Raw genomic sequence first — 25,095 nt, 5'->3', positions numbered from 1 at the left:
GATGCTAATGAATATATCTTGTTTTATTGTTTATTGAAACGTTATTGTAAGTTACTTCATCATTGTTTTAGTTTTGTTCATTATAAGAGTGATTACCAGAGAGTATCTTTGTGAGAAAATCACACCCAGAGGACATTTAGAAAACAATCAGGCCCATTAGGATAATATGAGTCAGACAGGATGACAGGAACTTATCTTATTATTATTACTTATTAAAATAGTTGATTATACAGTAATTACTTTATTGCACAAACTTCTTGAAAATGTGTCAGAGATGACAGTAAACCCCAAACTCTGTTTTGACAAAAGTATAATAGGTAAAAATAACTTCTGCTTCAACAAATACTGCCTACGTGTTGACAGGTCTGTTAGAGACCGGGGTGTTGAGTTACAGAGCAGATCCAGACATCAGACACCTCTTAACCCTTGCTTTAAAAGCTTAACGAAATCCTACAACACATTCTCAACTGCAGGCTGGAGTCATATAGTGGTTACCAGGGTGAACTGATATGTTTGTCCAAGACACATAAATAATGTCTGTACACTTCCAAAAATATTAAATCTTTACTGGAAAGAAGATAAAACTGATTTGAGTCCAGTTGAGGAAGCAAACGCTGCAAGGTTGAAAGCCATAACTCTGACAAATGTGGAGGAATTGATTGTGGGTACGATCTTGTGAGTTGCACATGTTAATGGGGTCAGACTTACCATCCATGGCCAAACTTGGCTTAACACGTGGCCTAACAGAACACTTTACCCACGAACACGAGTCTTACTGCACAGGAAAGTAGATGATAAAGTGGACAGACTTTATCTGCAAAAGCCAGGCATTGCCCTAGGCATGATCATGTGTCCCAAGAAGTTATTTTTTCATGCCATTATTTCCAAGACGAGTGTCTGAATGGCTGTAAGTCATCCTGAAGTTGCCAAGCCTTCTTGTGGTTTGGCCAGAGTGTAGTCTAAGATGTGGTGTTGCGGGCGTGTAAAATGGAACAAATGAGCCTGAACTTGGAGACTTAGCCAGAACCGGGCTATCTCATGTGGAGTCACACACCACCTCTACTCTATGTCTCTTCCTCTTCCTCTTCTCTGAGTTGTTATTTGTTGCCCATTCCCTCTGTCTCATACTTTCGTTCTGTTTTCATTCCTTTCTTTCTTTCCCTTTCTATATTTACTGTCTCTTCTTCTTGTTTTTGTTTTCTGTCTCCACAGTCCCTTAATCTCTTCATTCACTTATCACTTTACTGCTTTCTGTCTGCCTTTCTTCTCCTCACCATCAGTTTCCCTCCTTCCATTCACTGATGGCCAGTTGTGCTTGGCTACTAATCTCTTGCTTTGCCCTTTGGATATAAAGCTGTAGGGTAGAGCTATTTGTTTGAGTTCTGATTATCATTATCTGCAGTTCAGCCGTCACGCCTCACAGCACCAATGCCTGTCCAGGCCTGGCTCTTAGTGTTTGCAAAGCAACACTGAAAGTTAACGTGTCATTTACCACACATGGCCGTGTCTGGAAACACAGATTCATATTACCTGATCCTAACAATTGTTTCAAGAGGTGTAATTCCACTTGAATTCAGTGTGACATGCTTTTTGTGTTCGTGCAGTAGATCTTCAAATCCAGAGAAGAAATGGTAAGGACTAACTGAATCCCGCTACATTGTCTTAAACTATGCAAAGAGATGAAAGCTGGAGGAAAATATGAAGCTGATTTGTTCATTTTACTGACTGACTTGATCTATTTCATTTAACAGGACCATTTTTTTTGGATAAGATAACACAGATGATGCGCAGTATGAATGTGGTTAATGGAGATCATGATTATGTAATGAGCCAGACAAACCAGTGGATTTAATTTTGGGAGTAGTGTTAAAACACACACTGACGTATTTTGCTCGCCCTTTTGTTGTAGATTGATTAAGTGAGCATGTCTGTGCCTGTTTGTTCTTGTACCTTTCCTTCAAAAAATGTCCTGCAGGCTGATTTTTATCTGAACTGGCAGTTTTTTTTTATCCGAACATGTGCTGTGAAACTCTAACCTTCAGTATGCCAGCATACACTGTACATTTTTTCAATTTAACACACCGTCAAAAAAACTCTCCTTCCCCCGCAGACTCAAAGACCTCCAGCAGCTCTTTTACATCTCTTACACCTCCATACCATCCCACTCTAGACTCTGACCCATTTTCTTTTATTATTATCTAATTACACCTTAAGCACCTCTTACAGTAAGTATGAGAGGCTGCAACATGTTCAGCACTCTCTTTATGTTCTACAGATTTCAGGGCTAAAACATGTTAGTAGTACAGGGATGTGACATGCATTCCTGTTAACTGTGACTCACTGAGCAAACAGCTCTGTGTCTCCTCACCTTTGACCTTGTTTACTGGCAGAAACAGGAGGTGCATTGTGGAAGATGGAGTGAGGAAGAAGGTAGAAACCAGATACTAACACACACAATTAAAACTCTTATAGAATAGGTTGCAGTGTTTGAGAGAAAAACATTGCAGTGCGTGCCAATATTGGTGAGTTTTGTGTTTGTAACTCAGCACATGGGTGAAATTTCTTCCCATCATCAAATGGCAAACTAACCCAAGTGTCTGTTTGCCTGTCCCTCGAAGAGGGATTTCAGTTTATCACAGGAAGCACGAGTTAGTTAACCATCAGTCATTTCCTGATTGAAAGAAGAAGTTGATTTGTGTTTTGTGAGCAGCTGGTTCCTCTGATGTAAAACTACGCAGCTTGTCACTGGTCTCATGGATGAAGCTGTTCCCAAACACAAGTCCTTAGAAAACGTTGTTCATGTATGCAATCAAAAATGTTTTAGAGGTTGCTGAGTATTCACAATCCATTAAATTCAGTCTTCAGCTCTTCAGGAAGTGCTGGATCAGCATGACAGCATCACTCGGCGTTTCCCACAAGAAGTTTTAGTTTAAATGGAAGCCCAAAGCGACTGCTGCACATTTAGCTACGCCTACGTTTTTATTGCTGTACGTCTTTTTTTTTTAACTTCAAAAGCATGTAGGCTGTTCAAATATTGACGGTGCCTAGTGCAGGTTTCCAGTAGATAGTGTCGGGTCACTTTCATTAGACTGGCACGGAGACTAGAGGAGGTGTCTGATGTCTAGATGTGTACTGTAACTCTATACTGATGTTGGGCTTGGAATTACCATCAGCCCCCAGTTGTGGCTGCGGTTGTTTAAGCCTTTCAGTTCTGTCACTGTACCCAGACAGGCCCTTCTGCATGTCTGTGTCTCATGGGACTCACCACAAAGTTCATGTTCTCATCGTGTGAACCTCCAGGGACAACACGACAGTTTCTGCTTCTTCTTATTAAACAACAGACCATGATCTGTAGCATGCACTTTGAGAGATGGTTTTAGAATCTTAATACGCAAGCTTGCTTATTGTTTGTTTATTTATTTTAAGTAAGTCATTTAGTAATTTGATATGAAGATGTGCTTTCAAAGATTTATGAACAGGAATTACTCTTGTCACATTGTTTGCTTACACTATATTTGAATTGAGTTCTACTACAGGTGTTACATTTATAATTTTTGTGGATGGGTAAAATGCTTCCAGCCAGTGTGTATTATGTGAAGGAAGCTGCAATACCCAGTGTGACCACTATGCCTCAGAAAAATGGACACACAATATAAAGATTGGACACAGCATGAGTGACGTCACCGGTAGGTTTCTGAAGCGCCATTTGAAGCTGGAAATACGTGACGCTGGCTCCCGCCATATTGGCCGTCGTGCCTCTTCCACCTCCCGGGCCTGCAACCTATCGATTATGTACCGTGTTACCCACATGCACATGGATGTGTGGAACAAACTAATGGAAACTCACTCATGAGTTCATTGCTCTGTAGTGCTTCTAGTGGTCAAAATTTCACAGCGTATGCAGAGAAGCTTTTCTGAACAGCTACAGGAGGACAGGAAGAGGAGAGGCAAGAGGCAATTTGGGGTGGCGGTGTGCGTGTGTGGGTAGGGGTTTTTGGCTGAAGCATAATGACACCTGTCCTCCAGCACAAACATTAGATGAAGAGCAGATTTTCAAAATGTTTTATTTTCGTTTCAGTAAAGAAATATCATCATTCAAAATGTCTAATGTTGTGTAATAGTTCTCTTCAGTCAACCGTAAGTTATCCGTGGAAAAATAGCACACATTTTTATGCATCTGTGTCATTTTGTAGAAGCAGGAGTCACATGTTTGATAATTGATTATGTCTCACTCTGCAGCAGAATGTGGCCAACTAAGTGATGTAAGACACAAAAATGCCTCTTTTCCAGACTCAAATCTTGCCAATGTAGACATTTGTCAGAGCTCTCAGCAGGTTTGGAAAGTGTGGAAAAATAATTTTTGATAAGTTCCATGTCTTGTCTGTTAGTGTGGAAAAATAAGTCAAGGAAATCCATCATTCAGAAAGTTGGAAGAAATTCACATCAGTGGTGAGTTTTAGAAGAAAAGCTCAAATTCTTGGCCAGAGAGGGTTTAATTTCTAATATGAGAAAATAGGAGTGTGTAAATTAGATAACAAGATTAAGGTTGCAAAATTCTGGGAATTTTCAAAGTTAGAAACTTTCTATGGGAATTAACAGGAATTAATGGGAATAAACTATGAATTTACAAAAATGAAGGTTGGCCCTGAACAGGGAGCTTAAATATAGTTAAGGGTAAAACATATTTTGGCATAATGTTGACTAAAACAACCAGATTTTATGCAAGTACACTTGAATATCTGCTGTTTCTTAATCACATGCACAACGCACACTGCTTACTGCAGGGCTGTTGAGGTCATGTCCCCTACATGCACTGTGCATTCCTCCATCACATGCACAAATGATTTCTAGAACATCCTGGACCACTCTTTGGACCCCATAGAGCCTCTGATAAAGTTCTGATTACAAATAAATCTGTTGAAATGTCTTCAATGTCTATTATTTTCCATGGATGTCTGCTTATGATAGGATATGATACAGTTTCTTTAAATAACCCCCAATTTCCAGTTATTTCCCATAATTCCCATGGTTTCCGATTTGGAATATTTCCAAAATTCCCCATCTTAATTTCCCATGTAAAGTTTCCGTAAATTTACCAGAAACCTTCCACCCCTTTGCAACCCTAAACAGGAGCATCAGTTAGTACACAATGAGTGTGAAGAGACTCAGAATTAAACAGTGTCATAGTCATCTCTGTTTAATCTTCAAACACACGTAGTGCAGTTTACTCTCCTCGACCCTGAAGATCAGCCATGATTAGGAACAGACCCTTCCTTTATGTTGTTCAGTGTGTATTACAGTAAATACTGTGGCACACGCAGAGATGAAGGATGAAAGATTAGTCAGCGTGTGAATCATAGGAAGCCCTTCCCATGAGTTCAGACACCAGGAGCTCTCCATCCGGGTCCAACAAAATCGACAGAGTGAAACAAAGACAGGCCTATCCCACTGTACAAGCCTGCTGAGTGTGTTTGTGTGTGTGCTCTAGTGTGACAGTCAGTGAACACTGCCTCATTGGAATATCTGTCCATGTTTGTTTTTGCCAAAGCAATCCTGACTCCAAACTGCTAATGTGCTCTGTTAGTCTCTCTTCTCGGTATGTCTTCTCTGTGTCTATCAGCATTAAAGTAATGCTGAGACACCCTCTTTGACCTTCTCTTTTTTTAATCTCTCGCCATCTTCCTTGTGTTTGTTTTCTCTCTCTCTCTCTCTCCCTCACTGTCTCCATGTTGCCTCACTCTGTTTATTGATTTGTCTGTTGTTGTCTTTTTTGCTCATCTTGCAAAATGGTCATATCGAACCACTAAAAGCACTTGGAAGATTAGCACACAAAAATATTGAAAGTCTGAGACTGAGAGAATTTGAGAAAGTGTTTTAAGCAGGAACCCGGTCTCCTCTCGGCGTTGCAGGTGGTTGGGTGTCAGACTTGGCCTCCTTTCCACGCTCCATGCTGACTTAGAGATTTCTATCTCCTGGTGTTAAGTCAGGTCAGCACGCCACTTTGAACGAGAGGTCTCTGCTCATGGGGCTGCACAGTTATGGTCAAAATGATATATCAGATTAAACCGCTGGATCTTGTGATCTTGGTAATTAGGGTCGGCGTTCTTGTGTTTTCATTTTAAGATATTTTTTTGTGCCATTTTGCCTTTAATAGTGTCAGTTGAAAGAAAACAATGAGAAGACAGTAAGGGATATGACGTACAACAAAGATCCCTGGCTGGGACTGAACCAAGGAAATTGTGGTTATATTCGAGGAGCAGGATTATTTTCCTGTCAAGCTGAAACGATTATTCCAATAATGAATCAGCAGAGTATTAGTTGGCAACTATTTTGCAGTAAATAGTAATTAGTTGTTTATATAATTTTCAAACAGAAATGTCAAACACTGTTCAGTTCCAGCTTGTCCAAAGTAAGAAATTGCTGCTGACACTTTGACCTCTGGGAAAACTGCAATTGGCATATTTGACAATTTTCCGACAGTTAATACAACGAACAATTAATTAATCAAGAAAGTAGTTGTCAGAACAATGTGCAGTGAGCATTATTGTTAGTCCCATATCGTATGTCCCTCTTCTTTGTTTAATGCTACAGCACGCTTTCTGAAAAGGGAACTGCTTCACTTTCGAGGGTTGGTAGTATAGTTTTTCATAATTTCATGAAAGAATTTGAAGCATGTTAACAGGGCGGAGGTGCGATTCTAAAATGAATAAATGCGAGGAGAGAAAAGCCTGTTCCAGTCATTAGTGAGAATGTATAAAACCCTCAAAATGTATCTTAAGAGCATTTTGTGACAGTATGTTAGTAGAAGTGTCTGCCATTTTAAAACACTGATGATCCAAAGCAAGCGTTTGTTTTAGTTTTGCTTTAAAGGAACTTAAAAAGTTAAGTCAACCTGACACAAGTTGTGACAAAACAACCTTCAGGAAGTTTCTAGTTGTCCCGTGTCATTGTCCTTGCACATATAAAGCCAGCTCGACACCCCCTGCGCTCATCAAAAAAATCTCTAGGTTCAAATCTCCCAGAAGTCTCTGAGGAGATGAATAAGCCATTATTACGACATTCCAAACATTTCCTTTGCCCCCTCTCCTTTTTCTTCTCTGCCTCTGCTGCCCTGTTTTCAAACCTCTCTCCCTCGTTGGGGAGTGATGTCAGACTCACAGATTTCCAAGCCATGACAGAGCACTTTTTGCAGGCCGAGCCTGGTGCATGAAGGGGCTGGGTCCTTTCATGCACCAGGCTCGGCTTCTCATTTCCTGTGCCACAGGAAGTGCATTCCTCAGCCACTGGCAGCATAAAGCAGAATGCAACTGCAAGTTCCCGGCAACAGGCCAGCCTCCAGGAAAGAGAGCTTTCCCAGGATCTGTGTGTGTGTGTGTGTGTGTGTGTGTGTGTGTGTGTGTGTATGTGTGAGAGAGAGAGAGAGATTTACAACTCTTTCAACTCAGTTCTTAAAATGCTTTGGAAAAAGAAAATAAAATATATAAATAAATAATATTTTTTTCCATGCATTTAAGAAAAAGCCAGGTCAGCACCTGGATAGTATAATTGTGATTGTGTGTGTGTGTCTTTAAGAGACTGTTTTAATCACAATTTATTCTTAGAATAACTTAACCTTAATTAAATGTTAAAGTAATACTTCATCACTATTTAAGACACAAAGGTTTAAAAGAGCTGGAGACGTCTGTGTGTGTTTCTTTGTGTCAACTCTTTGCCCTTGCTGACGTGTTTATTCACTCTGTAAAATTCTTGCTCTGAGGTGTTTTTAATGAAAGTGCCCTTTTTGGCGATCCTCAAACACAAATCACCATAGAGACTTTAAGCTTCTTTGTCCAGCCAGTCCAGTTAAACTGATATAAGGAGGTTCATATGGGCTGTGCCTGTCTCCATCTGGCCTGCTTCTGTTTGAAATATGTAAACCGTAAAACCGTAAAACTCATGTATTGACATATTTTGTGTGTCTGACTCTTTTGCTCCTGTAGGACAAGGGAAAGGGAAAAGGTTTGGTGAAGAATGCCGCCCTGGAGGAACAGGATGCTCAAAATCTGGAGGTTGTCGCCTTCTGTGAAGACGTAGCAACGTAAGATCCTTCCTGTTTATGTGGAAATGAAGCACTCCATTGACCGTTACTGACCTCATGTCCTTGTTTGAGTTCCTTGTAATATTTTGACATTATTAATGACATCTATTGCGCCACCTATAGCATTTAACTCTTTAGATGGTGATGCTGCCACCTACAGGCAAAGAAAAAATATTTTTACTACAAAATTTTTCTGTGTATCCGGTAAATATCTCATTTCTCAACCTGGATATATAGTCCGGCTTATAGTCCGGTGTGGCTTATATATGTAAATTTTTATTTAAAAAAAAAAAAAAAAAAAAACTTAGTGGGTGCGGCTTATATTCAGGTGCGCTCTATAGTCCGGAAAATACAGTAGGTGCCATCTGCAGGCAATGAGTGTTAAGTGTTACTGTTTTTATTGTCCTGATTGTCAGGATAACTAGGTGTTAGAACTTCAGAAAGAGACGTTTAAAATCCAAAATTATGTTGACTAACCATGAGTGACTTGTACTTGTTGAATGATAGATAGATAGAGATACTTTATTGATCCCGAAGGAAATTAAGTGTCCAGCAGCATATACATGTAACACATTACACAAAACCAACATATCAGCACAACAACAACAACAGCAAAAACGCATAGCACATACACACATTGCACAAAAACAACACATCCAGTCATTGCACATGCCCTGCATACATACATACATACATTCACTCAACTGTCTTTCAAAAACACCAGGTAGTAAAATGTCATAAAAATAGAAAAATGTCATACTAATAAAATGCCTGTCATGGTAATGAATAAATAAATAAATATTAGTGCAAAACAAGGTAATGATTGGGGGTGGGATGTGGTGCACAGTTTTGAGAAAGAGAAAGAGAGGTAAGAGAAGAGACACACGTTACTTTACTAGTTATTGCACAGTAATAGTTCAGTTATTGTCCGATGAATTAATATAGCACGTCAGCTATGTAGTCAGTGTGAGTGTAGCACTTTTTGTGAGGCGTTGAAAAGCTGTATGGCCATGGGGACAAAGGACCTACGCAGGTTGGAATGGTCAGGTGTTTAATATTAAGGAGGATCCATTTGCTGGACTGGAGAGGACCAGAGGAATAGCCATCACCAAAATCATTAGGATTTGTCCTCTGACAACCATAAATGTACCTAACTAAAACTGAAAAACTAGAATAGAAGCATGTCCCTTTGATTTTCTTGACGACCATTTATCCTATCAACTTTGCGTGTGCTGGGTGTTTTGCTGAGGACCCAAGGAAGTGCAATGACGAGTGTGAAGTTGTTTGGATGAGCGCTTCTTGAGGAAACTGCAAGCAGCAAATACTGCAGTCAACCAGTTATGAAAAGGCACATTATGAATGGGCAAGGCACTAGTGTACATAATGTCATGGCAATCCATCTAGCAATTTGAACCAGTGTGGTGGACCCACAGACCAACATTGCCATCCCTTGAGCCATGCCGCTAGCATGGCTAAAAATAGCATTTTCTTTCTTGTTTGTATGTGAGCATAAATGCGTGCTTACACATTTTCATGAATATATACACATAATTGCATGTTTTGCAACTGCGTTTGTTTCCTGAGCCCGTACAGAATTTCTGAGTCCAGTAGTTAGTTTGGGTGGAGTGATGATGTAGCTGCGCTCAGGGAATCCACTTTCATTACGATAACCAAGTCAACGCCCACTGTCTGCCCAGCAACTGCCTGCTTGCCTGCTTGTTGGTCAACACTAGCTCTGCGTGGTTTGCAATTAAAATAATGTAACCTCTTATAAGAGTGTAGAAAATTTTAAAATAATTTCATAGCATTTTCATCATCTTTTACAACTACCCAGGCTGGCAGTGTTACAGTCAAAATTACAGATGATAACTTATTATATGTGGAGGATATTTTGACTTGGGAGTATAGAGTAGAACTGGTATTGGTACCTTATCAGTGTGCATATAAATGACATTTTTATGCAGTTCAGATTTGCTTCTCCTCCTCTCTTTCTCCCCTCCGTCCAGTTTTCCTGTTATATTATCCATGATGCATCCAATAGTCTCATCCATGCAGTCTGATCCAAATGCCAGGCTGGCTCTGGCTGCCCCAGATGTGTTTTCACTGGCCAAGTAGACCAAAAATATGAAAAAAAAAAATCCTTGACTCTGTTCTTTTTTTTTCTTTCGTCTTCTTCTTTTTTTTTCCTACCAGCCTGCGCTCCAAATTCCCTCATGGCGACATGTCCACCAACCCCGGCTACGTCCTCAGCCCTGTCATTACCCAGAGAGACGGCGGAGGTGACAATAGCTGCTCTGTCAAGGTTTCTATAGAAATCTCAGAATCTGAACAGCCTGTAACGTTCACCTGTGACGGTAAGCATAACACTAGAACACACTGAGCACAAATCTCGATGTCAGAATATTTACCTGTACATGATGGGAGTTCTCAAAGTGTTTACATTTGAGTTTGCAGCCTTCATCCTCTATATTTTAGAGATATTGAATACCTTTTTTTGGTATTTACTGGGCATTTATATCCAAGAATAGCCTGGTGTTGTAAATCCAGTCTGCAGATGATACGCCACCACTTTTAATTCAGCCAAAAGTGAAACCTTTACCCCCTTTGCCTTTAAGAGTGAGCAGCTCAGATTGCAGATATGAGAGCTTGAAGGAGGAAACAACATTCACAGCTGCCAAACTCTTTACCCCCTCCCCACTTCATTTTTTCTTTTCATTTTTTCTGTCGTGGGAAGTACACTTCGTTCCTTTTTTGCACAAATAAAGGTTTGTCCCCTCACCATAGAGTAGCCATGTTGGGCAAAAGGGACTGGAGTCTTGTTTTTGTATTTTTTCTCAAGGACCCACCAAGATTTTTGGTTTCCTTCCCTGGGTGTTTGGGGAGCTGTTGTTGCCACCTAACCCCTAGTTATACACACAGAACTACAGCCACTGTGATTGACATGTCCTTTGGGATGTGAAGCCAAGCACACTGGAGGCTGTCAGCCAGTCCACTGGGCTTTTTTGTTAGACATATTATGCCAACTGTGTGACCAAGTTCACCACTGTCTATGTGGGTCCCTGAGGATCAGCATTAGGTCTTTGTGTCTGTGCTGATGTAAGTCTATATTAGTATGCCTGCTGTAAGGGTGTGTTTTATTGTTTCTATATCCCTGACAACCCCACTTAATAGTTTCTTGTATATGAGCCAACCCATATGTTTACTCTAATGTGAGGATGTTAACAGATCGTCCTACTCACCCAGACACTGCACTGTATAGCCCAGTTCAATAGTAACAGCCTATAGGAACAACCTATAGGAAGTGTATTTACTGCTTTCCTTGTTCTTCATCCTAATTGTACTTTCCTAGGTTCCTGGCTCCTAGTTAACCTTGTCGTCCTGCTTCTGCTGAGTTGTACTCCTTTCCCACTGCCGGGGGCACTTCCTAGATAATGCTTCCTTCTTTCCTAGGATGATGTCTAGTACGTTGTTTCCTGGTTGACTTCCTATGTTGTCAGCAGCCTGTTGACCCACATTGTTGGTGTTTGGATTCCTCCGGTTGGACACTGCTAGAATCTGCACTCCAGAACAATAGGCCTCAGTTCTGCTCAAAGCTCGGATAGAAATATAGAGAGATAGATGGCAGGATTTTGTATTCTCCTCCTTTGTCTCATTCTCTAATTCGTTTTGCCTCTCTCTCTTGCTTGTTTATCTGCTCTCTTCTTGTTGCTTTTCTGTTTCCATTTTACTTTTGTCTCCCCCCTCTTTTCTTGCATGACAGTATTTTTCTCCACCCTTATTTCTTTGCAGCATCTCTTCATCCCTCCTTCTCTTCTCTTCTTTTGTCTTGTTCTGAACAGAAATTATACACAGATTAACATCACACATCAGAAATGTATCACCATCCTCTGTCCTTGTCGTTTTTTCTCTCTTGCTTTCCCATGGTGTCTTCTTCTCTGTCCTGTCTTTCTTGCTTTTTCTCTCACACTTTTCCATTCTCCCTTTACCATTTTTGGTAATTTGTCTGCTGATGAAAATCTTTAAATCCTCTAACTTTTTCTCAATATTACAGAATGTTTTTACATTTACTTGTAGCTGATTGTATTAAATTATGTGAAAAGTAACGAAAACAAGAAAACATTTCACTACATCACTCAAGAGTGATTCAGATTTACAAATTTGCTTTAGTAAACTTTATGAAAAAGGATATTAGGATGTTCTGGAATATGATGCTGTTCTTGCTGCTGTCATTCTGTCTTAATTTTTGCCTTTACTCTTTTTCTAGAGAGCAGGCAGAAAGAAAGACAATCGATTCTTCCAGGGCTTGGCTGTGAACTACTGGGCTTCTGGGGATTCCTAACATACTGTGGTCAAAGAGGGGAGATGGAAGGAGTGAGAGAGGGGAAAAAGCAATGCATAGAAAGAAATACAAAAGTGAGAAAGAAAGCAGAGAGGAGGAAGAAGGGAGAGTAGGAGCAGAGAGAATTGCAAAGGGAGCAAATTGGGGAAGAAAATGAGAGGGGAGAATGGTGGAAAAGCGTGACTTTATAAAAAAGGAGAGTGAACTTAAAGCCTGAGATTTATGAAGTAAGAAAGTGGAACAGTGTAGAGCAACACAATTTGATGTATTATAAAATAGATCATGGCTGTCTGTGGCTGAGAGCGTGTTAGAGACAAGGGAGCACCACCATTTCTTTTTTCTGACTTTAAGAATTTCACTGACTCTTTGAACTTCTTCATTCTCAAAGTACAAAGAATGTGCTGGAATTTGAAGAAGTGGAGAAGGATACACATGGAAGTAGAAAGATGATATGAATAAGAAATACATGTCAGTCTGTTGACTTATGTACATTTATTCTGTCTGAATTGTCTGAAACAAAAACATTATACATGTCATGAAAGAAGGGTTTATTGCAGGACTGTTGTGTTAGACTGCATTAGTTTTAGCAAGATGTACTTAAAGGCTTAAAGGGGTGATGACTCTTTTTACAGTATGGCCCAAGATGTTAAGTTGTTTGTCAAAGACAACAAGCTCTAATATATGAAGGTGTGAGTTCAGCAGAGTGAGAGTGCTGAATTGAAAATAATGAGTAAATGGCATAAGTTTTTTTCATCATGGAGTCACTGAAGCTATTGCATTGAGCTGTAATCTTTCGTTTTTTGCTACACTATTCAACTGTAACATTGTACTTTTGCTTCTCGTTGTTTCCTCTGTGCCTGATTTTGTCTCTGACTCTTTGTCAGTTGGACTTGTTGCACAAACAGAAATCTCTGTTTGCTCTGAGTCATGTAATAATTAGATCATTCTTCCTGTACATCTGAAATAATTCTGGGATTTAACAAGCGCTGTGTGACTTCTGGCTACATTCTGCCCCCTCGCCAGCTCTTACATTGTGATAATGATTTGACATGGCACTGTCATGAAACCTGAACTATAAGTTACTTATTACTTAGTTACTGAAAAGTTAATGTGGTAGATTTATTTAACATCCCACATTACTTGCATGTTTTTGCACGTGTCCGTATGTGACCCTGCCAACACCATTCCCCAACTATGTGTGATATGGCTATGCAGCATGCAACGGAGGAATTTTCTCCTCTATTAACTGGTGCCTTCAAAATACCTTGCTGGGAATTCCCTTACCACCTCAAAGTGGTCACAAAATGAGGTGTGGTCTGTCTAATTGCTTTATTATAAAACACTGAAACACATGTATGACCTTGGCGACCACAACCACACAGACACACGGGTTGGTGAAGTTCAGCTACTGGTCTAAGCAGTAAGAAAAGACACGCCATTCCTCTGAGGGGCGGAGGTCTGTTACTGCCGGATCCAGGGGTGGTCTCCATCCCTGTGTGTCTATGAGAGCCTCTCTTAAGTAAGCTGAGTGTGTGTGCTTAGTCCAAAGCTGAGATGGTTCTCTGTATGAAGTGTGTGTAGCTGTCTTTCTACCTATCTGCCTGTGTTTGTGTACAGGCAAGAGAGTGGCAAAACCTCTGCAGAAGACGCTAAACAGCAGAATAATCTGTGTATCCGGTTACGCTCTCCACCCATTCTTCCCTTGGCCAGACACATCAGATATCTGAGTATACACAAACACCTAGAGCTTAACCCCAAATCCCCCCACTTAACTTCGTTCCACAACACACAGCTGTAATTCCTTTAGAATCGAGAACAGGTTTGATTTGAAGACAAAACGTGAGCCGTCCAAAACATGGCAGAATGGTTTGTGGTTAGAAAGAAATTCAGTGAACTGTAAGGTCTAGAGTTCAGTTCCCACAGCAGCAAAAGTGTCTACATGGTAATTTTGAGTAAGACTTTTTCCTAAATGGGTAAATTGTATGATGTTGTATGACATGACCTCTGATGCCTCTAATTAAATGTATACACGTGTGAGTACAGTGTTTGGGGTGCTCCAAATTCTTTAGAACCACCACTGAGCCATTCCTCGTTCATACATGTTGCATCGTGGTTTATTTTTATTGTCCTGTAAGTGAGGTACGATCTTGTTGTTTTATAAGCTTTTTTTACCAAAATCTCATTATATCTTCTTTTTTCGCCTTTTCCATCATTTCCTTCCCTTCCATCTCCTCATCCTTTCTTTTCAACAACCACTCATCCCTCCCTTTTTTCTGGCTTCTCTATTTCACTGCCCCTCCCTCGAATCCCCATCCCATGCGGTTTCCTCCTTTTTCCATCAATATCCCATCCTTTCCTGCTGCAGTGAGTTCTCCAGTGGAGTTGTTGATCAGTCAGACTCTCTGTTGGGTCCACGATGACCTAGACCAGGTCGACTTCTCTAGCTACCTGCTCAAAGTCTGTGGCCGGGAGGAGGTGCTGCAGAAGTGAGTACACTACACACGAATGTGAAAAGTTCATTATAGGAACTGGTAGAGAGAACTTTACCTAGGCTGACTTTTATAATTATTAGAGATTTCATTACGTTTCTTATGCCCTCTCTCATCCCTGTCCCTCCCTCTCTCTATCTTTTTCTCTTGTCACTCCTATCTTGGCGTTCTTGAAATCTTTCATAAAGAGGACTGACTATTCTTTCTATATCTCTCAAGTTCTGTTCATCCTCTAAACGGAGCTACATGGGAATAGTTACTCCCATACCAGGACTTAAAGGTCCAGTACACCCAAATGTTCAAAAGTAATATGATGTGATTATAACTGCTGAGCAGATAAATGTTTTGTGCGTTTATATTTTTCAACTAGTATTTACTCATTTTTAAGTTTGCAACAGCCAGACTGAGATTTCTTTTTTTTGTCAGTTCTTGTCGTAACCATGGAGACAATTAGACATCAGTTTTCTTTGTTGTTTTATGCTATTTTGAGTTAAACTTTAATAGCCTACACATCTCCAGAGAGCCATTGTATAAAGACCTGTAAATCATGTTTAATATAGATGAGTTCAATGATCACATCATTGCTACCTATGATCATAATAACAACTCTCTCAGGATGCAGCCTGAAGCTACCTGCCATCTGCAAAATGGAAAAAAAAAGATGCTGGTAATATTTGTTTATAGCATATCATGTAGCGAGAGTCCTCAGCACCACCAGTAATAACTTGTTAAAACAAGTAGTAACTGAGTGCCTTGTGTACATGCCTTTGTCAGATCGTTATCCCTAAAGTAGCCTCCCTTTTGACTGTGATCGGAGATTCCTGATGCCCAGATTACATTGACATTAACATTGACTCTGCATGAAACATTTAAACTTGGACATACAATACATTTCCATAGCATGACATATTATCCAGAACATGTAGTGTGATTTTCAGACCTTGTTTCTGTTGCCCTGTGTCGCAGTAAACACAGCCTAGGCAGCCATGAGTATGTCCAGAACTGCAGGAAGTGGGAGAATGAGATCACATTACAGCTCCTCTCTCACTCCACCATGAGAAGAGACTTGGCACGCAGTGTAAGTCACTCCATCAAGCTAACATATGAGCTCATATGAAAGAGTACAGTATTTTACTGAACTGTGACTTAACACATCTCATGTTCTGCCACATTTTTAACTTTTGGTGCAATCTCACAATCTCAATGATTTATACATCATCAGCTGATTCTGTCATTTTATATTCTTGGTTGGTAAATCTTGTCTGCTTTTGTCTAGGCTGAAGATGACAACTCTCAAATAGATTTAGAAAAGCACCTGGGCCAAGTTGACCGGCCGTTCAAGGAGAATGTCACCAGGTAAGATTTAAGATGTGGTTTTTTAGGTTTCTGTATTTTGGTTTTTTGTTTAGTTGTATCTTTACTCTGGTCTTCAAAAAAGTTGCCTAGTTTAAGTTAAATGCCTACTTTGAGTTTAGTTTGCTGGATTGCAGCATTAATAAATGATTAAGGAATCTTCTTTTCAGTTGTCTTTTCAGTTATAGTCTAAGAGCTTAAGTTATTTTTTGTGCACTAAAGTGAACTTTGTATGTCCTGTCCTGATCTGAAGAGCACTGATAATACATCAAACACAGTCCAAGCTCTCCTGTCATGTCTCATCCCTCACTTATCTCTCTTCATGTGTCATCTTGCAGACAAGGCCTGGCTGACTATTTAGAAGGCTATCACAATCAAGTCAACATCTGCCTACAAAATGAGGTACATGTCCCCGTGCAGGTCTGGAAAATAAGTTAAAAGGCTAGATGATTTTTGATGATTTTGATGAACTGTTTACCTATCCCTCAGTGAGTTTACAGTTTAAACTAATGACACATTAACTTATAGACCTGCTAGTTAAATGTCCACACTATCTGCACCACAAGCCTCTGGTCCAACATAATGGTATAATGGAAGGCTGTAAACATTGTTTTCATCTCCTGAGGTGTTTTGTGTCAATTCAGATAGTTCACACATAACTGTTAGTCGACCAGGACATTCCCGGAACGCTGGCTTTCTAGAACTGGCACATGTGTTTTTCACTGTAGGTTATTGTGAAGTAATTGAACGCAGACTGAAGTGAGAACTACACCCAGTGCTCAACCCAACCTGATAATAGCATCAAGATTTAGTTCAGTGAACCATGACGGAATCATAGCATGTACAATAATTAATGTACTTTCTTAGCATGCAGACATATGTTGTTTTGAGCCTGGCTTGTACAAACATACACACACAGTAGGCTGGTTTGAGTTTGAAATACTGTTTAGATGAGAATCTGTTTGATAAATTGCTGGTGGTAGTTGGCTCACAGAGACCTCCTGATGTGTTGTTCTTGTGTTAAACAAATGGGTTTTACTGTTTAAAGACACGCTGAAAACAAAGGTTCACATCAGGAGGATATCCCTCTCACCACAGGCTGCTATGAGTATGTGATGATTGATGCAGTTGTAACACACATGCTCTATCAACCTGCTCTGTGTCTCTGTATTTAGAGTACCCAGTACAAGACAGTGGACCGGGTGGTGCAGACTATGAAGAACTTGTGCTGTGCTCTGGATGAAGTGGAGACCCAAGCCATCACAGAGGCTGTCAAAAGGCTGAGACACTCTGTCAATTTACCCAGGACACGCTCACCCAAGGTGGGCTTTTGACACATAGTGTATGCACACATGCTCACATGTTTATACAAAGCATTAGATGGAAGAACGCCTTTCTAAGCCCAGCATGTTTTGCTTTGTAGATGGGGGCCACATCTTCTGGTCAGTCATCAAATGGTGAGTTGTAGATACAAATAAAGATGCAAATAAAGATATACAAATGCACCAGCTAAAGGCTATAAAACCTCATTGGACAGCTTAATATAATATAATGTGGTTATTGATATTCCATATATATATATATATATATATATACACACACATATATACACAAGTCTGTATTAAGTGCAGTGTACAGTTGTGTTTCTTTGCTGATGGCACTGTGTTTGCAGTTCCCAACTATTACCATGATATCTCTTAAGACCTCGCACTGATCCCTACAGGTCACACAAGTCCTGTGGAGGAGAGCATGGCCTTACTGACACAGGCTGTCTACGACTTAGCCAAGCTCTACTTGCGCTCCTTCTGCCCCCCATCTGCCTCCTTCCGCTCACCTCCGTTGCCCCAGGCTGCAGATGAGGAAGGCGTAGAGGGGAGGAGCAGTAAAGAAGCTTCCGGCACCACAGACCACCTTCAGTTCACTCTGTTTGCCTTGCACGGCATCCCGGCCAACTGGGTCAGCAGGTAAATAGTCAGAGGATGAGCATACTCAGGTTTCTACTTTTTATTTTTATTTTTAGCACATGAGAAAGTAAAAAAAAAAAAATAATTAATGGATCTCTTTTTTTTTTCCATTTGGTGATCAGTGCCAGATAAAAATGCTCTGGTACTGTAGAATAACTGCTTTTAATTTCAAAATGAATATAAAGGCAAAGGAATAATTTACTGGATACATCTTATAGTAGATTATATCTTATAAAAAATGCTGTCATTTGTAAATAGGTGTGTGTTCTATTTGTTTTTAAAAAACTGTACAGTGAAAGAAATAAGTGCCTCAGACATACCGTTCACTCCAACACACATTTCAAAACATCTATGAATTTCTATTTGAAGCACTCAGATAATTATGTTCTTGCATGATCGCCCACTTCAGTTCAGCATTACTAGTGCCACCCACATTTTATTTAATTGTACTTCTGCAAGTTAAGGTCAAAGATGAATGCAGAAGGTAAAGGAAGCCAGTTCAGACTTATGAATTTCTTCTTGCTTCTCTTAAAGTGCATACAGCACTGCAAAATCAGCTTGTATGATCAGAATTTATTGGTAAGCAGCGCAGCCCAGAGAGAGAATTTTTGTGACACGACACTCTGACAGCAGAGTGTTGTGGACTGTGCTGTCACAGCAGATCGCCTTGTTTTCTTCTACTAAACAAACGGCTCCTGTGTTGCTCCCCATGTCTTATTTTTCCATGCCAGTGTCCAGTTTCACTCTGACTTTATCTCCTGCGTGTGTCTGGAACAGAGCTGAGCCAAATTTTCCATTCCCAGCTCCGTCACGCATCAGTGACCAGGATCAGTCCATTTCTGTGGAGCCCTTCCACAGTTGCAATAGGTCTGGAAAATCTAGAAATGTAGTTTTGATACCGTTATTTTTTTTTTAAGGAAAATTACACAGGAAGTATGGGAAGATAGTGTTACATAAATACGTGTTATTTCACCTTGTTCATGGTGAACACCAACCTAGACCAAATCTGGTCAAGCGATTAAGGTCGGATTAATAATAAAAAAAATGAGAAACTCTATCCCTGCCTGTGAGATCAAGGCAGTTTTAAAAGTTGTCTTAAGAATTGCTGCAGTCCTTCCACGGTAATTTTCTGGTCGGCCAGTGAGGCTTTCATAAAGAGAGGAACTGCTTAATAACAGGACTATTTACTCCAGCACAGCCTCCTCCAGCAGCTATTTTAAGCCAGCACCAAACATTGCTACAGTGACACTCATTCCAAAGACACCTCCAAAAATATTTAGCTCCTTGCAACCCAAGGCCAGAGGGACATAGCGAGTACAGTATTTCCCAGCCCTGACGAGGAGCGGGACATATCAGTTGTGTTGTGGTGTATTACTATAATGCTCCCGTATTGAAGTCTGAGTGTTTGGCGTTGTTGTGGGCAGTGTGTCATCCATCTGGAGGCTCGGTAGATGCCACGGCATGGCCAGCATATTGAGACACCATGACTAATGGTGGAGCTGCCAGCACAGATGGCACTGAGCATGGATCGAGCCTGTAGTGGTGAAAATGTGTAACTGGTGTGCTTGTATTTTGATTCTCTACTCACATAACTCACATATGTCTCCAATTGAAACACACAGATTTTTTGGGGGATGTGTGGTTGAAGAGTGCAGCTGAGCTAAATGCTGGATGTGACTGATTTGTTCAAATTTTATTGCGTCACATCTGAAATATAAATCCTTATTATTGATTAATCTAGACTTTTCTTGATGTAATGCTTTAGCCTGTATTAATATTATGTAGACATCTTACTGGTATTTAAATTACTGTACTGTATATACATGCAAGAATCTAGACATAAGGTAATAGGTTGTGTCTTAAAGCCTCTTCACAGCCATGGGCCACCCACACAGCCGTTTTCACTTGCCAACCACGCTTTACTGGCATCTCCCTCATTGTACAAAGTCTAAATATTTGTTTCTGTGAAATTAATGCATGGGAATTGGTGACCTTAATGACATGTTTCTCAATGACACAGAAGTATGTGACATGGTGAAATCGCTGTTCCCCCTCTAATGGAGCAGCTCAGTGATCAGCCGATCAGCTTTGGTGTCGATTTTTGCAACACTGTAGAGAGTTAACATTCAATCGTCTAGTCTGTGTGGGTGTTCAGACCAGAAGGTTGCTGCTTTCGGTGTTGTCAAAATGTTAGGGAAGTCAGGCAACGTGACGATGCCCAATCAGTTGCCATTGAAAAAGACACTCAGCTCCCAGTTGCAAGTGTTGCAACTGCAGATCGGTGACACAATACATTGCTGAAAATAGGCTAACATACTCATAGTATCTTGGAATAATAAAAAAAAAACATTATTTTACATCCCACTTACATTCTTTTAACAAGCATTAATATCAAAGTGTAGCTCCTGAACACTACCTTTTTAATGCCTGTATCCTAACAACCAATGAGCTCATATTTCTATTGCAGCAAACCACAAAATATTCACTACAAAATAAATTACATTTTTAGTATTTGTTGCATTAGTGATGTTTAAATCTTCCCGAAAGGGCACACAGTCACAGAATCAATACTTATTTTGTTGTTTTGTTGTAGTTATGAGAAGTACTTCCTGGTGTGCTCCCTCACCCACAATGGCAAGAACCTGTTTAAACCGGTCCAGTCCAAGAGAGTGGGCACATACAAAAGCTTCTTCTACCACATCAAATGGGATGAGCTGTGAGTGATTGCCTTGGCCTCTTTCCTCTTCTCTCCTTTATTTATTTACTTTGTTTGACATTTCTCCAACAACAACAACAACAACATGCTGGCTTGTGCTGTCCCTCCATACTGCTGACACTTGTCCTTGTCGCTTCCAGGATCAACTTCCCCATAGCGGTAGCTGTTCTCCCGCTGGAGTCCATACTGAGTCTGACTCTGTTTGGGGTGTTGAACCAGAATGCAGGCGGCTCTCCAGATTCCAACAAACAGAGGAAAGCTCCAGAGCTGCTGGGCAAAGTCTCTATGCCACTCTTTGACTTCAGACGGTGAGGAGAGAGGAACAGCCGGTGGTGGCTGGACTCATGTTTATGAGTATTAAAAAGAAATTACCTGGCCCTAATACCTTATGATTAAACATATTCTTCTGTGTTAAACAAATTTTACACAGTGAGCAAGACATCTGTCCTTGACTTGTTTTATACAATACTGTCACTTGTTGGCCCTTCAGCAATACAAAATCAATGAAAGATTATGAGTTTACATCCTTGCCACACTGTAAGGAATATTGTGTATATTTCTTATGATTGTTTGAGTTTTTTTATGTTAATTATTACTGGCTGTGTTTTGCAGGGTGCTTGCCAGGGGCAGCAGGTTGCTGTGTCTGTGGACATCTGCACAAGGAGCTGCTGCTGCTGCTGGCTCTACAGGCAACCGCAAGAGGATGCCCACAGAGAGAATAGTCCTGCAGGTTGGTGGTGGTGGTAATCTTACAGTAGTAGTAGGCAAGATAGTTATAGTTGCACAATAGTAGCAGTGGTGTAGTCTATTGCCTTTCTTTTTCCTGCCTTTTATCATGACTACTATGGCTGCTACAGCACTACCACTGCACAACCTTGTTTGGTTTATACCTGAGTTTGTGTATGTGTGTTTGTATACCTCAGTCATTTGCTTACAAATCAAAAAAGAAATGTGTCTTCTTGAATTAAAGTTACTTCAGAGGAATAAACTGACTTTGGTATGTGTATTACCATCAGGTGGACTTCCCCAACACACCAGTGGATGTTTTATACATCGGACCCAAGGAAGACCCCAGCCCAGAGCCCAACACACAGGAAGAGCTGGACCCTGATCTGCGACGCAAACTTGAGAAAATCTGCAGCAGAGCATCCAATTTCGGGTAGGAGAACATCACCTATGTTTTCACAACTACGGAGGGGAGATTGCAGTCTGAGAGGGGAGAAATAAACAATTAACGTGTCAGTCTTCTCTGCTGTTTCCATCACTTCAGTTAATGCCTTGGTGGTCTTAATGTTGCTCAGCTTGATGCACAAAACAGACATGCTTCTTGTACAAACACGAAGTGGCTTGAAGCAGCTGGACAGTGCAATAACTTTTTAAAGTGTGACTAAACGTCTATCTGCAAGAGGCAAAAATGTGACAACCTGACATTCTTTGCAGTGGATCATGATGTGGAAAATTAGTCTAAGGCCATGTCTGCAAGACAACGTCTTGAATGGAGTGTTTGTCATTTTTGATAACAGTCCAAGTTTGAGTGTTATGTAATAAAAGCAACACTTGTTTTTTTTTATATTTGTAATGTATTTGACCTTACAAAAAAATGTGACCTGAGGGGAATCAAACCACACTTTTGAAAGGTGTTTAGTTTAATATCCATGGACTTCCACAGTATAATTGTACTGTGACTGCTGGCTGGACTTTTTGCAAATTTGCAGTACTTAAGTGTTCTGAGAGTTTCAAAAACTTGCACAAAAACAGTATTTCTAGTTAAATTTTTTCCCTTCAGCAGACAGCTTTTTGGCAGTCTCTCAGACCACCCAAAATCCATCGGACTTAATAGATTTAAGAAGAGATTTTAAAAGATGCCACTGACTTTGCCAGCCAAAGTTCCCCATAAACGCCTGTATGTTGTCTGCTCCAGCGTGTCTGTTCTCCTCCAGCTGCTCCAGGCCCCAGCTAAATGCTCTCTTATGCCTGCTGCCAGCCAAAGCTCCTCCACACTGCCAACATCCATGAGTCTCAACCGGCACTTTAGCACAGAGCGCTCTCTCACTGGGGCTCTCACCGCCTGCTTTCTGTCCTGCCCATTCATTTGTCCAGCCTTCATCGGCTCAAGACTTGCGGAGCTGCAGTTTCACTGCTTTGTCGTGTGTGTTTTTTTTGTTTGTTTTTTTTTGTGTCAGTGTTTGTGATATTCAATCAATCCCCAAAGGAAAAGATTTCATTTTTATTACTACATGAAGGTCAGGCACAGTCCAACATTGTTGCTTCAGAAAGGCAAATGCTAGCTGACAGAGGAATTTATCCCTAGTTTGTTTTTTTTGCTTAAAAGCACTGCTTCAAGAAGTGACATAGTGGTGTCCAGGAACCAACAGGGGGGCCTTACAGTCTTTTGGTCTGTTTGATTTTCAAGTTATCCTAAATAGCTAGTCCAACAGCGTTGACCTCTGAGGAGGTCTACTGAAGATGGTGGAAGTGCTCCAATAGAGGTTGTATTTCTTTCATAAATGTACACAGAGTTGTAGTTCATATGGAAGTTTGGAGAATTTATGGCCCTCTTACCCTGCACAGACTTTCTCAGATGTTCTGAGGAAATCTGCAGCAGAGACCTTAAACTCACATCACTTTATTTTGCTTTTGTGTGATTCTATTGAAGTGTTCCTTCACAGGTGTCTGTTTTAAACATTATTGCTGGTCGTGCCAAGTAAACTCCAGTTTGCAGTCCTGTCATACTTTCTTTTAGTTTATTTTCACAGTGTTGAAACCTGGAACCTTTAACTCTAAGGGATAAAATATGACAATACAATTTGTTTTATTTTCTTTGTTTGTTTGTTTTTTGCTCCGTTTCCAGGCTGAAGCGGGCAGATCACCAGCTTCTATGGGACCATCGGCTCCACTGTCGGAAGGACCACCCCAGCAGCCTCCCCAAAGTGTTGGCCAGTGTGCCCAGCTGGGACTGGGCCAGCATGGCTCACATCCACTCCCTGCTGCACCACTGGCCCACTCTGCCCCCTGTCACTGCGCTGGAGATGCTTGACTCAAAGTAAGTAAATAACTTTAATGGAATAATATTTTGAATATTGTACCATGAGAACAATGGTAACATTTAGTCATTTGTCTGCTTTTCTAAAAATATTCAAATGTAATGTTTCTTTACATCACATTTCTTGCTGTATCTCTTAAATTTGAACTTTATTTAACTTTGTTTGAGTTTGTCAAACTGATGCTGTCAGTTTGTGATACACATGAACAGAACATGTGTGGTTTAACTTTTTTATTTTGGTGAAGCCAAAGTAGATTCTTTTTAAGTTTGTTTTCTATTTGACTCTGCAGAGCTTTGTTTTTGTGTGTGTGTGTCTATCTGTAATGTTTGCTGTGTGTATTGTGTGTGTGGTAGATTTGCAGATACAGAAGTGAGAAGTGTGGCTGTTAGCTGGATTGAGAAAAGCAGCGATGATGAGCTGGCAGACTACCTGCCACAGCTAGTACAGGTACATGCACAAATACATAAAGATCTTTTCATAGATCTTTTAAAATCTGAATTCAGTTTTATTGAGTCACTGAAAGTTGCCGCCGCCATCCTCCCTATGGACTGAGCTATAGCTGCCCACATAAAGTGAGTCACTTTTCTCTTCTGTCTCTTTCCAGGCATTAAAGTTTGAGTGTCACCTAAAGAACGCCCTTGTCATGTTCCTGCTGTCCAGAGCGCAAGGCAACATCAACATTGCCCACTACCTCTACTGGTGAGTTTGCAGCAGCACTGTAACAAAGCAGCCAGTCTCCACAGCTACAAGAAAAAACACTCATCTTCTTCAACACGTGTGCTATTTATGTGCAACATGTTTTAATTTGAATGGACTTGCATTGAAGCTCATCCAGATCTGCATCTCACTGTGTGTGCACTCTCAGAGCAGGAAATGATTACATTGATATTTATAGCATCATTTCTTAAACCCGAGATGTATGTTCTAAGTAAAATTAGTCTAACAACGTTTGCCTCATTTCCTGTGTTATACAGCAGGTCTAACAATAAGAGGATCCTTAAAGGTACTTATAAGATCTAAGAAATACGGTTAAATAACCTTTTTCAAATGATGGCCTCAGTGCTGAAGCTCTCTGTAGAGGATGAAGAAATACTAGGTTGGTTACCAGTTACC

General features: G+C 40.5%; 1 protein-coding gene across 2 annotated transcripts in view; it reads left to right on the top strand.

Moving 5' to 3' along the window:
* Positions 1-25,095, top strand: part of pik3c2a (phosphatidylinositol-4-phosphate 3-kinase, catalytic subunit type 2 alpha) — a 43,530-nt gene that overhangs the window by 8,630 nt on the left and 9,805 nt on the right. For both annotated transcript variants that reach the window (XM_010734426.3, XM_027276541.1), the window contains exons 3-18: positions 7,980-8,077; positions 10,271-10,431; positions 14,782-14,902; positions 15,872-15,983; positions 16,182-16,261; positions 16,597-16,660; positions 17,434-17,580; positions 17,682-17,715; positions 17,982-18,222; positions 20,816-20,938; positions 21,079-21,246; positions 21,551-21,668; positions 21,955-22,097; positions 23,790-23,981; positions 24,336-24,429; positions 24,587-24,681. In XM_010734426.3, coding sequence (XP_010732728.3) covers positions 7,980-8,077; positions 10,271-10,431; positions 14,782-14,902; positions 15,872-15,983; positions 16,182-16,261; positions 16,597-16,660; positions 17,434-17,580; positions 17,682-17,715; positions 17,982-18,222; positions 20,816-20,938; positions 21,079-21,246; positions 21,551-21,668; positions 21,955-22,097; positions 23,790-23,981; positions 24,336-24,429; positions 24,587-24,681 — 1,991 coding nt within the window. The remainder of the gene's footprint in view (positions 1-7,979; positions 8,078-10,270; positions 10,432-14,781; positions 14,903-15,871; positions 15,984-16,181; positions 16,262-16,596; positions 16,661-17,433; positions 17,581-17,681; positions 17,716-17,981; positions 18,223-20,815; positions 20,939-21,078; positions 21,247-21,550; positions 21,669-21,954; positions 22,098-23,789; positions 23,982-24,335; positions 24,430-24,586; positions 24,682-25,095) is intronic.

This window comes from Larimichthys crocea, unplaced genomic scaffold (assembly GCF_000972845.2).
Source record: "Larimichthys crocea isolate SSNF unplaced genomic scaffold, L_crocea_2.0 scaffold434, whole genome shotgun sequence".
NCBI lineage: Eukaryota > Metazoa > Chordata > Actinopteri > Sciaenidae > Larimichthys > Larimichthys crocea.
The sequence above is the reverse complement of the archived record's forward strand: the minus strand, read 5'-3'. Positions and strand labels throughout refer to the sequence as shown.